Source organism: Myotis yumanensis, unplaced genomic scaffold, assembly GCF_028538775.1.
Source record: "Myotis yumanensis isolate MYYU_CA2020_CCGP unplaced genomic scaffold, mMyoYum1.0.hap1 SCAF_7, whole genome shotgun sequence".
Classification (NCBI taxonomy): Eukaryota; Metazoa; Chordata; class Mammalia; order Chiroptera; family Vespertilionidae; genus Myotis; species Myotis yumanensis.
In genome coordinates, this window is record NW_027223758.1 from 53,954,710 (window position 1) to 53,971,651 (window position 16,942).

The 16,942-nt window shown below is 44.0% G+C and overlaps 1 protein-coding gene and 1 pseudogene across 4 annotated transcripts in view; one reads left to right on the top strand and one right to left on the bottom strand.

Annotated features, from left to right (window-relative positions):
- Window positions 1-16,942, top strand: part of ATP9B (ATPase phospholipid transporting 9B (putative)) — a 148,924-nt gene that overhangs the window by 99,449 nt on the left and 32,533 nt on the right. For all 4 annotated transcript variants that reach the window (XM_070420485.1, XM_070420486.1, XM_070420487.1 and 1 more), the window contains one exon: window positions 11,594-11,736. In XM_070420485.1, coding sequence (XP_070276586.1) covers window positions 11,594-11,736 — 143 coding nt within the window. The remainder of the gene's footprint in view (window positions 1-11,593; window positions 11,737-16,942) is intronic.
- LOC139014596 (large ribosomal subunit protein eL36-like) lies at window positions 2,316-2,622 on the bottom strand (annotated as a pseudogene).

The following is a 16,942-nucleotide window of genomic DNA, read 5'->3' on the forward strand; positions in this document are numbered from 1 at the left end:
GCCAGGGAGGGTTGGGGGGGAGGTTGGGAGGGGATTAAGAGATCAACCGAAGGACTGGTATGCATCCATATAACCATAACTAATGGACATAAGACACTGGGGGGTAAGGGAGGGCAGGGGTCTGTCAAGGGCGGGGGGGGAAAAAAGGACACTTATGTAATACACTTTGTAATACTTTTAGCGAAAAATAAAAAAAATAAAAAAAATATTTCCACAAAGAATATTTTTAATAGATACCCTAAATATATATGATTGAAATTTTCATATGAATGAGCAATTAAGCCCTAATAAATCATGCATAAAGTATGAACCCAGAATAGCTGTATTCTGTATCAAAGAGTGAACTAAACGTGTACCAGTATTAGGCACAACATACAAGCATTTGGAGAGAAAGGCATATCTTTATTTACAGACTGGTATCTCTAAAAGTTTATCTATAGGAATGTCTCTTTCATTGACTTATATCATAGCAGTGGAGCTGTAGTTTGTCCCTGGGGCTCTGTACACAGAACTGTTACCCCCGCCACACACACTCACACTCTCTTCCAACTGCCAGCATCTCCTGTACTCATTTCTGGAACAAACTGCTTTTCTTGGGAATTCCAGGTGTTTTTTATTCTTTCATTAATCTTGTTTCTCTTCATTGCTGCTGCTTGTATCTGTTTTGCAATGTTATGTGATGTCACGTCTGAAGCAGAAGGCCCAGGGAGAACTCTGTCCTGCTCTTATCTGGGCCTCTCCCTTCACTGGTAGAAGCCATTGGAAGAAATGTTTTATTTCTATGCGATGTCTCAAATTTTTTCCTTCAGTAAAATAATAAAGAGACTTGGCACTTTCTCCTTTATCAAATTAACAGGGGAAAAAATGATTCGAGTTTTGAAAATTAATACATAAGCATTTTAAAACTAAAACTAATTTTTATTGTTTTTAATATTTTGAGTATATATATTTACAGTACAAAATTAGACAATACCTAATACTAGGAGAAGGAAATAAGTACTGTCTCACTTGATAAATTCTATAAAGGCTTTCACATGTGTATATACATAGAGTCTTATAGTTATGAGGGTGCAGGTTACACACATAGATGCACCAGCACTCACACACACACCCTTCCTTTAGTCTCTGCATCCTCTTTGGAAGTCTGCTTATGAAATGGGGATGGTACCAGGCTTCTGTAAGTCTGTCTTGTTCTAGTGTTTGAGTGCACAGTTTAATATTTAACATGTTCAGTCGAGCTTGGAGAGACTTACTAGACAGAATTATAGTTGCACCTCTGTTTGGCTCCAAAAGATCTTTCAGGTACTTTACCCTGAAACTTCTGTCCTTCAGTCTGAGGGTGCAGCTGGACAGACTTGGCAGAAGGGATTAAAGCCAGGAAGTGTGGACAGTGTAGCACATTCCTTTAGGGAGTGAACATTTACATTTGATTCAACCAAGGTTATTTTCCTTTGCAAAATTTCCATAAACTATGACTGATAATACATTTTAGTATTTGCTAAATACTAGTATGCTTTCCGTTTAATAAAGGATCAAGTTTTGATTTTTTTTGTTTTGCAAAGTGCACATTCTGGAAAGTGTTTTTTTGTGTGTGTTTTTTTCCTCTACTGACCTAACACTCCTAAAAGGTTTTTCCAATTTAAGAAAGTGAGGCTGTTTTATACTAGTAGACATTCTTTGGAGAATAAAATATGTTTGAATCACCTGATATAATTTACTTTGTCTTTCAATAGAAACATTACAAGATTTGACTCTTACTTTCATAATTAAAATGCATATACATTCCCTGGATTGTGTGTCACTCACAACCAACAGCAGACTAGCCATCCCAGTTCTTTACAGGACATTTAGTTCCGTTGGGTCAGGAACATGCAGTTCCTCATCTCGTTAGTTATCACCCCCTTGTCTGCAAGCGGTGAAGTGCATTAACGTCCTAGTTGAGAGCACTGTCTCATGGGGCAGAGCGCTTCCCTCTCACATGCGGCCCCCGGGCAATGGGCACAGTGGGGACTGTCCATGCGGCATCTCTGTCTGATGGTATCAGCACCTCAGGAGGCAGGGTTCTCTTCTCTTTAACACAAGTTGGCCGTGCCAGCAAGATGCCCACATACTCATTCTGCCAACCAGCCTGCCGCCTAAAGGACTACCTACCACGTGCTCTACTCAGAGCTGCACTCATTCACACACTGAGTGGATTATCAAAAATGTCAGATGACACACGTACAAAACTTGCTTCAGAATGTAACTTCCCTGAAGTTTTTTTTGTTTTGTTTTGTTTTTCCTGAGCAGGTTTTATTACACAGACGGGGTGGGGCTCAGTCCTTGGCTGCTGCCTTCCTCATGGCTACAAGGACAGCTCAGCTCCTCTCTCTTTCTCTTGGCGCGGATGTGTGTTCCCACCCTTTTCTTGATGAATTTCAGGGCCCTCTTGTCCTTAGAGACCTTGAGCAGCTCCATGACTCCCCGTACATAGGGGGCAAAGCCACACACCTCTCGGATCGTGTCCTGCACAAACTTGGTGTGCTTAGTGAGGCGCCCGCGGCAGCGGCGGCTGTGCCTCAGCTTGCTCACGTTCTTGGTCACCTTGCCCTTCTTAAGGCCCATGGCCATGGTGTAGCGCAGAGCTATGGCTGCTGCTCCTCAGTAGCTGCCCTCCCTGAGGTTTTATTGCAAGAAAATTCTTAGGAGCTTATTATCGGCTTTCAGGTACCCTTTCTGTGGCATTTTAAAATGTGTATTAACTTACCCAACATCTTTACTTAGACCTCATTTTCCAGGTTGAATGCTTTCAGAAAAGAGTATTTTCAACCTTACATAGACCTAGGGATAATATTTAGGTACTGATGGTCCAGGAAATATGTGGCCTGTACAGATTGCTGAAGACGCTGATATTAGAAGATTCGTTTTTTGAAAAGTGTGCCCAGGAGAAGAGATTGAGGATGTGTTCGATAGCCTTTGCTGAAGAGATGAGGCGTGTGACTCGTCTCAGCAGAGGCCAGGACTGGATGGTATAATCCAGGAGAAATCTGTGGAGGACCTCTTGTCTGATAATGTGGACCCCAGGTATACATAGGAGACTCAGAAAGGTTTTGAGATTGTCCTAAGGGCAGAAACATTGCCAGCTTGGACTGAAAGGAATAGGGACAAGACAAGATGAGAGAAGCCTGTCAGACTCCCCAAATCTGTAGGCTCAAAATGAGCTGCTAGAGCTACCTGGCTGCAAATGTGTGCTGACTACAGGAAAAAGGAGGAACGACTGGGGCCAGTGCCTCATGGCTATGGGCACTATGTAGTTATTTGTATGCTCTGCATGTTAGTTCTTCATTTGTGTTTCTCTGAAACTCTTCCTTGATCTATGACTTAAAGTTTTACTCGCCCAGTGGTGAAATTACAAAAAGAAGTCATCCATTTCACAGTCACATGTATGAATGTTTCTGTGGGTAGTAGTCACTCTGTATTGTTTAAGGAATCCTCTAGTCCAGGTGTGAGCCTCCTCCTGCATTAACTCCTAAACGCTGACCGGTCCTGTCTCTGATCCCTGAAAGGTGTTTTTTTAATGGTGTGAAGTAGATTTTCACATTATTTTTTCCATACCAATTGTCTTAGTACCCCTTACAGAAAAGACTCTTGTTCCCTCTGTCATGTACCAGATATTCATTTATGCACAGGTTTATGTGGGTCCCTGCCCTCTTCCTTTGGCCTGCTTGTAGATTCTTAATCAAATAACAGACTGCCTTATTTACACACTGTGATAATAAGTTACTAATTGATAGGACAGCCCTTCTTGTGTGTTTTTTTTAAATATATTTTATTGATTTTTTACGGAGAGGAAGGGAAAGAGATAGAGAGCTAGAAACATCGATGAGAGAGAAACATTGATCAGCTGCCTCCTGCACATCTCCCACTGGGGATGTGCCCGCAACCCAGGTACATGCCCTTGACCGGAATCAAACCTGGGACCTTTCAGTCTGCAGGCCGACGCTCTATCCACTGAGCCAAACCGGTTTCGGCTTCTTGTGTTCTTTAAGAGTTTCTTTGCTCTCCCTGGCCATTTGCATTAATATTAAATCTGCCAAATCATGAATTGGCATATTTCTTAATATAAAAAGTTGTTAGAACTATTCTTAGATGCTTGATATTTTTAAAATGCTATTATAATACTATTTTTTAAACTATTTTGTATGTATTGGTTGCTGGTTATAGATGAATAAAATTGGTTTTTATAAAATGATTAAGTCCATCAATTTTTGTAAACTATCGATTAATTATTAATCTGAGTCTATTGGATTTTCTGTATAGATAATCACATCATCAGTAAATAATGACAGCTTTGTTTCTTTTGATTCCTTGCACCATTTATTTCTTTTCCTTGTCACTATAGCAGAGATTTCCAGTATAACATTAAGTAGAAATAATGATTATGGACATTCTTCCTTTGTTTCCATTGCAAAAGGCAGAACTTTTTACATTTCACCATTAAACATGCTATATGTTTTCATAGAAACCCTTTTATATGTTAAGGAAATCTTTTCTTATTTTGCTTAAAGTTGTTTTTAAATCATGAGTATAATTTTAAGACTATTTTCATCTTTAAATTTTTATTTTTTATTAATATGATAAACTTATTGATTTTCTAATAACATACCTACTTGTATTTGGGGGGAGAAAATGCAACTTGATCATGGTATAATACTCTGTCTTGTATTATTAGATTCTACCTACTTGTGCTTTTTGTGAAATTCTTGCATTGTTACACAAGTGAGGTTGACTTATAACTTTCCTTCTCATGACATTCCTTTGTGTTTAGTGTCAAGATTTTGCCAGTCTCCTAAAATACACTGATGAGTGTTCTCTTACTTTCTCTTCTCTAACATATTTTATTTAGAATTATAAGTTTTTATTTGGATATTTACACATTGGGAGGCCATGTGAGCCTGAACTTTTTGATGTGGAGAGATGTTTGACAGAGTTCATTTCTTTAATAGTTTAAATACTAGAGGCCTGGTGCACAAAAATTTGTGCACTCAGGGGGCATCCCTCAGCCCAGCCTGCCCCCTCTAACAGTCTGGGAGCCCTCACATGATGTCCTACTGATGTCCCTGTGGGGAGCGGGCCTAAGCCGCAGTCTGGCCTCCCTCTGTGGAAGGCAGCTGGCCGATCAGGTATATAGATACTTTCTGAAGGCAGCACAGACTCCTTCCTTATTTCTTTCCTCTGTGGTTGGAGAATAGGGGACTAAAAGGTAGAGACAGAACTGTGGCTGGGCCTGGGGCTCTTGTAGGCAGCAGAAAGAAGGAGAGGGCTGGGGAAAGTCTAGACATGGTTTTCTTCAATTGTCTTCCCTTCCTCCGGGCCCCTCACTCTGTTCTTTCCTTGTCATGGTGGACGCTTGGGCCTCGGACTGACAGGAGCCCAGCGATGGTGGAGTTCAGCCCCCTCACTTTTCAGCTGAACATACAACCACCTCACATTCCAAGTGGAGCTGTTTTCAAGTGGCTAAAGTGCTGGCAATTCATGCCTCCCGGCCTTTCCCCTCTCAGCTTTCCTCCTTGGGTCAGTTGCAGACTTCACCAAGACACCGAAGCAACTCTGCCCTGGTAGTTCTGCACCGGCCCCTGCCCAGGCCTGGCCAGGCACTCTTCCTTGAGGTCTCTGGGTCCACAGTCTGAACTCGGGGAGGTCACCCAGAGCCCGTTCCCCCGGACAGGTGGGGCAGGGGGGCTAGCTTGAAGAGCTGGAAGAAGATGGCAGAGTAAGAGTTGGTATGAACCAGCGCCTGCTTAGCCAGACTTCCTAAGCTCCCCACCGGGCCCAGGCTGGGCCCCTTCCCCACACCAGGAGGATCCCAGCTGAGGTCCCCTCCCTGTACCCAGCGCTCTCCTCCCTGTTCTACCACTGGGGGAAGGGAGCAGCTCACCTGCTCTGGACCCTGCCAACCTGGCAGGCTGAGGCACAGGCAGTGCAGCCTAGGGTGCTGGTGGCTGCGAGCCATCTCCCCCTCCCTGAAGTGTGGGGCGGGGTTGCAGCAGCTCACAGCCACCCCTGGGCACCATGCATGGAGACACCACTCTCCACTGAGTCACCATCCACCCAGGACCTGTGGGGGTTGGAGTGGCCTCGAGCTCCCACTGGCCCCACTGAAGCCAGACTCGGCTTGGCCGGCCACCCCTGCCGCCCAAGGGCTGCGCATGCCCCATGGGCCTCATCGCCCTCATGAATCGCTGTGGTCCGGCCGTCCGATCCCAGGAAGTGGCCATCCGGATCGCCATGGCTCACTCCCCGGTGCAGTTGGGCCTGCCCAGCAAGCATGTAGGCAGGAGCTGGGCCTCTGAGGGGAAGGAGGAGGGATGTGCGGGCCAGGCCAGAAGTGGGGAACTTGGCAGTGTAAACACAGCCCCCCCATGTCGTGCCGGCCCCTCGCGCTGCATTCCCGAACCCCTGGGTGCCCCTGCCCAGCACTGTGCTCTCGGGCCTGGGGTGTGGGTGAGGGACCTGGAGCTGCGGCCTGAAGGCAGCCCTTGCTGGCTTGGAATCACAGTGGTCGATCAGGGAGGGATGCGGGGTGCCAAATTCCGTCTCTCTCTCTCTCTCTCTCTCTCGGTGGGCCCCGTGTCCCCGGCAGGTGGACAGGGCTCAGGCGAAGGCAAGCGATGCCGATCACCTCGCCTGAGCCCCCACCCACCCCCGGGTCACACACGGGAGTGGGCCCCGTCCCCGGCGGGTGGGCAGGGCTCAGGTGAAGCAATCAGTGATCACTTTGCCTGAGCCCCCGCCCCCAGGTCGCACACGGGGGCCTGGATGGCGGCTCGCTCTGTCCCACCCTGCCTGCAGTATGCAAATTAGCTGCTCTCTTTGTTGGCAGTTAATTTGCATATCGCTCTGATCAGCCAATGGCAGGCATAGCGAAGGTACGGTCAGTTACCATGTTTGTCTATTATTAGCGTAGATATTTTTTATTTTTTTAAAAATTAAATCTTTATTGTTTAAATTATTACAGTTGTTCCTATTTTTCCCCCCCATAGCTCCCCTCCACCCAGTTCCCATCCCACCCTCTGCCCTTACCGCCCCCCCCCCCGTCCTCATTCATAGGTGTACGATTTTTGTCCAGTCTCTTCCCACAGCCCCGAGAATAGTCAGTCTACTTCCTTTCTATGCCCCTGATTCTATTATATTCACCAGTTTATTCTGTTCATCAGATTATTTATTCACTTGATTTTTAGATTCACTTGTTGATGTGTATTTGTTGTTCATAATTTGTATCTTTACCTTTTTCTTCTTCTTCCTCTTCTTAAAGGATACCTTTCAGCATTTCATATAATACTGGTTTGGTGTTGATGAACTCCTTTAGCTTTTTCTTATCTGTGAAGCTCTTTATCTGACCTTCAATTCTGAATGATAGCTTTGCTGGGTAAAGTAATCTTGGTTGTAGGTTCTTGGTATTCATCACTTTGAATATTTCTTGCCATTCCCTTCTGGCCTGCATGGTTTCTGTTGAGAAATCAGCTGACAGTCGTATGGGTACTCCCTTGTAGGTAACTGACTGTTTTTCTCTTACTGCTTTTAAGATTGTCTCTTTGTCTTTTGCTCTTGGCATTTTAATTATGATGTGTCTTGGTGTGGTCCTCTTTGGATTCCTTTTGTTTGGGGTTCTCTGCGCTTCCTGGACTTGTAAGTCTATTTCTTTCACCGGGTAGGGGAAGTTTTCTGTCATTATTTCTTCAAATAGGTGTTCAATATTTTGCTCTCTCTCTCTTCTTCTGGCACCCCCATAATTCGGATGTTGGTATGCTTGAAGTTGTCCCAGAGGCTCCTTACACTATCTTCATATTTTTGGATTCTTTTTTCTTTTTGTTTTTCCAGTTGGGTGTTTTTTTCTTCTTCATATTTCAAATCTTTGACTTTATTCTTGTGATCCTCTAGTCTGCTGTTGGAACTCTGTATAATATTCTTTATTTCAGTCAGTGTATGCTTAATTTCTAGTTGGTCCTTTTTCATAACCTTGAGGGTCTCATTAGATTTCTTGAGGGTCTCACTAAATTTATCAGCAGTTTCTAAAAAATTCTTGAAAAACCTTATAAGTATGGTTTTGAACTCTATATCCAGTAGTTTGCTTTCCTCCATTTCTGTCATTTGTGACCTGTTTCTTTGTCTCCGCATTTTTTATGCTTCCCTGTGTTGATAGAGTGGCTTTCTGTGCTAGGTATCTTATAGGGCCCAGTGGCTCAGCCTCCCCGATTACCTGAGGTGGACACTCTTGGTGCACCCCTTTGTGGGCTTTGTGCACAGTCTTGTTGTAGTTAAGTCTTGATTGTTGTAGGTATCACTGGGAGGAATTGACCTCCAGGCCAATTGGCTGTGAGAATCAGCTGTGTCTACAGTGGGAGAACTTCTGTGCTGGAGACACCCTTCTGGGGCAAGATTTGCTTCAGTGGGGCTTTGGTGCTCACTGAGTCTGCCACCTGAGAGTGTCCCTTATGGATCTGAGGAGTTGTAATCAGGATGGTCTCACTCTGACCACTGGGTACACTGGCTCTTGGATCTCTAAGGAGGTGCTAATTTAGCCTCTTCCTGAGGCTACCCAGCAGGAGCTATGGAGAGATCTGCAGATTCCTCTTCTTTGTTTGGGGTTTGGAGGTGCCCAGATGAGGCCCAGCTGTGAAGCAGTGCAAGCTGCTGTGGGGCCTTGGGCCACCTTTTGGAAGTTCTGGGTCTCTCTAACCCAGCTGCAGTTTGTTAGGTAATTTTCAGATTGCAAAGGGCCAGGCCTTTCATATGCAAAAGCCTCTGCACACAGCTTGGGTGGGGCGGGGTCTCAGGAGATCAACAGGGTGGAGCATGCAGCTATGGCTGCTCCTCAGTCCTACCCTAAGAGGCCCCGAGTCTCAGTGTCCTGGTAATCGCTGCAAGCTCCTCTGAGAGAAAGCCGCCCTCGAGTTCCACCCGCTGCCAGACAGTTCACTTTCTCCCTGTATGAGTCTGGGTCCCCAGAGACTCTCCCGGAACTGGAGTTCAGAGCAGTCAGGAGCTTGAGACTCCCTCCCGATTGAAAAAGACAACCGTGTCCTCAGTTGCCAGCCCTTTCCACATGCGCCTCCGTACCTCTGCACTTTACTTCCGCACCTCCTCTGAGTCTCAGTGTGCTTTTCTCTTTCCTTCTAGTTGTAGAATTTCCACTCAGCCAGCCTTCCTGTGGTTCTGGATGATGTCCGTTTTGTCTTTTAGTTGTATTTTTGAAGTGGTTGTGCGAGGTAGCAATTTCCGGTGTTTACCTATGCCGCCATCTTGGTTTCTCTGTAGATATTTTTTAAATAGTTGACTTTAAAGAGTTACAAAACTTAATTTCAAATTTTTTTATTTCTTTTCGTGTCAGTTTTGCAAAGTTATGGCTTTCAAGAAACATGTCAACTGTACCTAAGTATTCTAATTTATTCACAAAAACTTGCTCATAATATTTTCCTATAATCTCCCATAGAGAGAGGATTGTTTTCTTTCCTGATACTTAGTTATATTTCCTTTTTTCTTTCAGTCTTCCAATAGGTTTGTCAGCTTCAGTAGTTGTAGAAAAACCTCCTCTATGCTATATGATATATTTCTTTTTTATTAATAGTACTATACTTTATTTCTTTCCTCCTACCTTCTTTGGTTTTTATTATCTTTACTTCTTATGATAGATGCTTAATTCACTAGTTTTCAGCGCTTTTTCTTTTTTGAATACATGCAATAGAAGCTATGAATTTCTTTCTATAGGAGTACTGCTTTGGCTGCATCCCACAAGTTTTCATATTTTGACAATGTTTTTTAATTTGCATCGTGATTTCTTCTTTGATCCATGGTTATTACAAAGTTATTTCTTCATTTACAAGTATATTTGAATTTTCTAACTGTCTTTATTTTAGCTTAGTTGTCACAGAACATACCTTCATTGTAAGGTTGCACCAAAAGTCACTGGTTCAGTTCCCTGTCAGGGCACATGCCTGGGTTGCGGGCTCAATCTCCACTAAGGGATGTGCAGGAGGCAGCCAATCAATGTTTTTCTCTCATTGATGTTTCTGTCTCTCTCCTCTCCTTCTAAAACAAAAAGTTCAGAAAGAGCTTCCATCAGACATGGAGAAACTTCTGATGCCTGTATTTTTTTTTTTAATTCTCACCCAAGGATATTTTTCTCATTGATTTTTTTTAGAGAGAGTGGAAAGGAGAGGGAGAGACAGAGAGTAACACCGATGTGAAAGAAACACATCGATTAGTTGCCAGGGCCGGGAGCTTGCAACCAAGGTACGTGCACTTGACCCGAATTGACAGTCCACAGTCTGACAATTTGTCCACTGAGCCAAACCGGCTAGGGCCTGCTGACCTGTATTGAAGACCAAACACAAACACATATCCCACTCAGCACCATGACGACCACGGCCAAAGCAAAACAATATTGAAAGAAAAGGCTGGACCTGACTACTGTGTTGAATTTACTGCTAGTTGTGAGTGGTTTAAACTATTCAAGAATTGTTATTTATTCTGTAATGTGAGAGTGAGTTGTGAGCCTGTAAGTGCTCATGTGAAGTCAGCTGAAGAATTTTTGTAAACTCTAGAGAAGGTGATTGTGGAGGAAAATTACTTGCCAGAGCAAATATTCAATGTGGCTGAAACTTCACTATTGTGGAAATAAATGCCTGAAAGGACTTTCATCCCTAAGGGGACCAAGTCAGTGCTGGTTTCAAGGCTTTTAAGGATGAGATAACCATCTTGCTTGGTGGCAGTGTTGCAGGTTACAAATTGAAACCCTTTATAATGGGGATAGTGAGAACCGCAGGGCCTCCAAGCTCGTCAATAAGCACGCGCTGCCAGTGTCCTGCAGGAACAATGAGAAGTCACGGGAGATCCAGCTCCTCCTCCACGATGCCCTCCTGAGTTGCTGTGCCAGTGGAATAGAGAAGTACTGTTTGAAGAAGAACATAGCTTTCAAGATTTTGCTTATTGTTAATAATGCTCATGGCATCCTCTTTTTATTGGTGATGTTCTTCCCAATATCAAAGTGCTGTTTCTCCAAACATTACCTCTTTGATCAAATGGATCAGGGGGTTGTAACAGCTTTTAAAGCCTACTCCCTGAAGATGACTTTTGCCCAGGTTTTTGCTGCAACTGAGGAAGACACTGAGAAGTCATTGATGCAATTCTAGAAGGACCTCAACATCTGTGACTCCATCAGAAACCTTGCTTAGGATTGGGATAATGCCACCAAGGAGTATAGGTTCTTGTTATAAAACAAGACCCATTTCAGATATTCCCAGTGGGACACAGCCTGGCACCCTGCCTGCCCAAGGCACTTAAAACAGCCCATCTTTTTCTTTCCCATCCGATGTCACAGATCACGCTGGAGGACAGCATGAGTAACTACTTCACTGTCACCTATAGGCATGTCCTGGGGTGTAGAAAGGTTTGCTGACTTAAAAGACAGTAAGTTCACTTATTTCAAAGTCTAAAATTCAATATTACTTATTTCGTGTAAAGTTAAAGATAATGTGTATCAATAAATAAATTTAGATGGAAATCATGAGCATGTTAGTATTCACACTAACCATGTGATGATTTTATTTGGCAGTTTGCGTGTGAACTTGGACATGGGTAAAGCAGCATATGGGTGGATGATGATGAGGGATGAGAACATTCCTGGCACAGTCGTCCGGACCAGCACCATCCCAGAGGAACTGGGCCGCCTCGTGTACCTGCTAACGGATAAGACAGGTACCACTTGTGTGTGTGTGTGTGTGCGCGCGCGCGCACCTCAGGTTGCCTGGTGTGTATAAGTCCACGTGGGTTTATGGTGTCTGTGCATTGAGTCACATTTAGAGTTTCTCAGACTCTGCTCTTGAAAACTGACACGCAACTAATTTTCATCTTCTCATATACACAGTATCATCAGAATTAGCAAAATATTACATTCTCAGAGATTGAAATGACATTTCTATATTTTTAATTTTTTACAGCCTTACAGATTTTTTGGTCTTATTTTTAACTGCTTTTATTACACCTCTCTAGTGGCTTTTTAAGAGCAAAAATTGCTTGTTTATTATAGAATGACACATGAGCTATAGAAGAAAATAACAATTTGGTACTTTAACAATGACCTTCTCCTTAAGAACCTTACCACAAACAATTTATCTCACCTTGAGGTTTCATGCCCAAAATTATATTTGTCTTTATTTTGTTTTGTTTCTTTTATTCATCAAAGAATTCTTGTTAATCCATAACATACTAGAAAAAAAAAAAACAATTTGAATGCAGCACTATAATAAAAACCAGACCTAAAGGTTCAATTCCTCCTTGATTTATTGGTTTATGATTTCCAAATAATTATTAGTGAACTATAAATAAAATAATATTTGTATAAATGGTAAAGAAAATGTCTTGAATAAAATTCAGCATTTTAAATAAAATATTAGAAAAGTTCTCACTATAATCAGGAAGAAGAAAGAGAAATCTGCTAACAACACTGTTGTTTAATTATTATTATTCTAGCCATTGCAGCAAGACAAGAAGTAGAAATAAGGTAAACAACAAAAAGAAAAAACAAATGTTTGCAGATGTAACGATCAACCAAGAAAATCACTGGTGGATACAAGCGATCAGTAGAGTGAGTGGCAGGTTCCAGATAAAAGCAGCACAGTAGCCCTTTGCGGGTAGAATAGACTAGAGAATAGCACCCTTCCCGCTAGCCTAAGTCCACGCAGAGCATGCACGCTGGGACCCGATAGCCTAAGTCCACATGGAGCACACATGCTGGGATGCAAAGATGGCAGAGGGCACATGTGCAGAACGTCCAGCCATCACAGAAAAATGGAAAAGAAGACAAACACATCCCTAATGTGAAGTCCCCATTGCAGAGACAGCAGCCTCACAACCATGCCATACATTTGATCACTGCAGTGCTGTCAGATCCCATGTTGGACTGTTCAGGTTTCCTTTGGGCCTGTCTTTGACGGATGTTGAGTACTGGCCAGGCATGTGATGCTCAGGAATCAAGAGTAACTCAGAAATAACAGTATGAGGGGCTCGGGTTCAAGCAGGTCAGTGGAGGAAGAGCCTTCAGAGTTTCCCTTACTAGCTGTGTTGAGCTGATGGGAAGAAGTTTAAAGAACAGGCCTGTAACAATATAGAAAGCAAGCAAAACGGCGTCAAAGGATCCAGAAATGGAGTTGTTGCTGGAAATTGTTTGAGAGAGCAGCCAGAGAAAAGCACATCTGAACTTGGAGTGACTCTGAAGCATAAGAAGGGAAATACTGAATGTAGAGCCAACAGGTGCACAGGGCAAGCATTCACAGAAGAAACTATCCTGCTTACCAACCAGTCAGCCTGGACTTAATTGATAAATGTAACCGGAAACCAAAAATCACCTACAGAAATCAGAGTGCCAACATGAACAAGTGAGCTGTTCCCAAAGAAAAATTCAGTGGCTTTTACAAAGAAATCTAAAAAAACCATCAGGGAAATGTTTAGAATTATGAGAGAGCTTACACATATAAACCCAGTGTCAAAGTTAAACTACATTTCTGTGTATCCACAACAATTGGGACACTTAATGTAAACATGCCGATTAGAATGGCAAGTAAATGAACAAAGCAATCCTATATAATCCAATATAATAAAAGCCTAACATGCAAATCGACTGAACGGTGGAATGACTGGTGGAATGACCAGTTGCTATGATGTGTACTGACCACCAGGGGGCAGACGCTCAATGCAGGAGCTGCCCACAGGCCCCAGGCCAGCCAAGGCGGGTGCCAGCGGCGGCCCCTCAATTGCCCCACCAGTCACCCCGTAGAGGGAGGTGACCAGCAGCGGGGGGGCGGGGCTGGTGAATGGGCGATGCCAGGCCGCCCAAGGCAGGTGCCAGCAGGGGCCCCCCCATCACCCTGCTGGTCGCCCAACAGATCGACCCTGATCCCCGGCCAGGCCCAGGGACCCTACCCGTGCACGAATTTCGTGCACTGGACCTCTAGTTAAAAATAAATTGAAATAAAAACATGTAGGACTGGGTCTCCTCCTTCCCGACGGTGTGTTCCTCAGGTCAGGGTCCCAGGCATGTGGCGGGGGGAGTGTTGGCTGTGGCCATTCATCAGGGCCACACTGACCAAATCGTAGGTGTGCAAATAGAGCACTGATTGTCTAATTATCCTGTCACTGCAAGCAGGTGAATAGGATTCAGCCCCATCTGCACTTGGACACTGAAAAACATGGTGTCCACATAGTGGGATGGGGTCCATGGACAGACCTGGTCCATTAATGACATGTGCACTAGGGCAGATCCCCTAACCCTCTAAACAAGCCTTATTGTGAGCAAGGATCTGTGGTGGGGTTGGCACAGCAGGAGGGCACTGATCAGTTAGGCACACATAGATTTCTGTGCATTAGCAAGTCACCGCCAGATTCCAGAAACTCCTCTGTGCCCCTGAAACGGGTGCATTCCTGGTGTTTACTTGTGTGCATGTGCTTTCCAGGAACTTAAGTAATATGCTCTATTTCTATTCCTCACTTTGGTCATGTAAAAAATTCAGGTCTTAGGGTCACCGTGATGACCTCCATCACCCTGCAGCAGCAGGCCTGACAGGAGGTAGTTGTCGGGTGGAACTCTTGGTGTCAGGGAGGGCGGGAAGCAGTTTGCAGACATCTTCCAAGGAGCCTGCACTCTGGCTGGAATGAAGAGCCTCTGTCTGAGGAGCGCCACGTTGCTACATAACGGCAAGGTGGGGCTTCACAGTACTGCAAATTGGGTTTGTGCTTCATCAAGAAGCTTTTTGACAAGAGGTCTCCCTAAGTGCCACTGTCCTTGGCCAGAGCAGAGTGGAAGAAGCAGGGAGATGCAGCACCCCAATAATCGAATTACAGTTTCTTGTGGACAAGAAAGCAGAGTGGTATAATTAGGTTTGATTGGAGTGCATGTTTCCGGTAAGATCTGAAATTAATGATGTTGCTATAGTGACACATCTGTGGCCACCAGTGCGTGAGACATAAAGTAATTCATTCGGCAGGAGTTGGCATCTGTGAGCTGCCAGGATGTGGAGCATATTGACACTGACCAGAGATACAGCCGCTACGTGATGAACAGTGCTGCAGCTGGAGCTACACCTTGTCAGTCTGCTGGACCTTCCTCTCCAGTGCCTTTGATGGTGCCACTGGTTAAGAACAAGGCTGCAGAGGACTCGAAGGTTTCAAGACAGTGCTGATTCAGCCTGTTAAAGCCACACTCTAATTTGTTTGTTAGGGAGTTTTTATCTTCATGTAGAACAAAGCCATTATTGAAAACACTCACGAAAATAACAGGTTTCTGAGGACTCACAAATTAACTTAAACCCATTACCCAAAATGCCATGTTGCTTGGACTTGAATCACTCACACGTTTCCTAGGACAGCCATCTGTGCTGGGCCATGTTGCTGCCACAGCATGCAGGGTGCCTGTGAGCCAGACTCTCATGAGGGGTGAGCAGTGTTCTGTCTGGAGATGGTGACAGGGTCTTCAGTTGGGGCATTCGTAAGCAGTCCTGCTGGCACAGTCACTGCGGTGTGGATTTGGGTATGAGTGTCGTTGTTCACATCTTGGGGTGTTTGGACACGCCACAGTTGAACAGATCCTACAGTGCTGGGAACGTCATCTTGAGAAAGCCCATGGACAGCAAGCACTGTATGTGACTCCACATTAAATGGTGTCTGATAGTTTAAAGAATTGATGCATACTCTACAGTTTGGTAAATTAGAAGTTTTCTAAGAAGCTTTGTGTTTTAATATAGCCATCAACCCCATTGCTGAATTAGAACCTTCACAGGAAGTGATGTGCAGGCTGGAAGCTGCCAGTCCTGTGAGCTGTGGGTGGGTTGTCTCTGTTTCCTATGGCAACCACCTCTCCCTCCTCTGCTGCAGCAGGTTCTAGTTTTAGTCTGAGGCCAAATCACCACCAGGGAATATTTGATCAGAAAGCTCTGCATCTGCTTCTCTAACAGTGTTCCTCTGCTAGTTGATCACATCTGTCACCATCCCAAGAACGACGTCTGCAGGATTTATTACTTAGAAGTTAATTTCCTCTTTGCCTGTTTTTCTCATTGTAGTCCAAAAATCTGCTTTATTAAAGAGCTACAGCCTTTTTTTAAAAAAAAAAAATAGGAATCACAAACAAACCTTTTGTTAAAAGACACTTCCTGTCCATGGAGCCAGTATCCTGACTAGAGGTCATTGGATGCTCTGACCTAGTGGCTCTCAGCCTCTGCCTGACTCAGTTAGTCCCGCCCCTTTGCCAAGTTTCAGATTCGGGACATACTAACTTCTGCTATATTAAGACAATAAAAATTGTAGGAACTGTCAGGAAGATAAGATCTGGAAAATAAGTTTCATTACTGATTCTTTTAGTAACTGGTGTTGTCTCCCCACATTGGCTGCTATACCTGAGGGCACAGAAGTACAACCCCAGCCTGGACCGTCTTTGCTCAGAGTCCTGCAGTCAGCTGTGGGAGCAAAACTTCCTTGAAATTTTAAAAAACATTTTCAGGATTCACCTTAAAATGTGAGAAATTATACATGCCACTCACCTAAAGGCATGTCTGCATAAATATTTCAGTATCTTTAACCCAACAAGATGTAAACTTAATTATTCAAATGCCAAAGTAACAGACACATATTTCATTGTTCATTTGATGAAAAATGCTGACTATATCAGTTTTAAATGGCTTAAAACTTGATTTAGTAGCAAGTTAGAATTTTAGAAAGTGCAGCAGTTGCACAATTTTTGAATCAAATAACAGACCTTCAGGATGTATCACTCTCTCAATGTTTGGCATAACTACTGGACAACCTTCATTACAATCTAAGTTTAGAATGTTTTCATCACTCTACAAAGCCTACTTGTATATACACCAGCCTCCATCCATTCTTCCTCGTCCCCATCCTGTCCTAGGCAACTCCT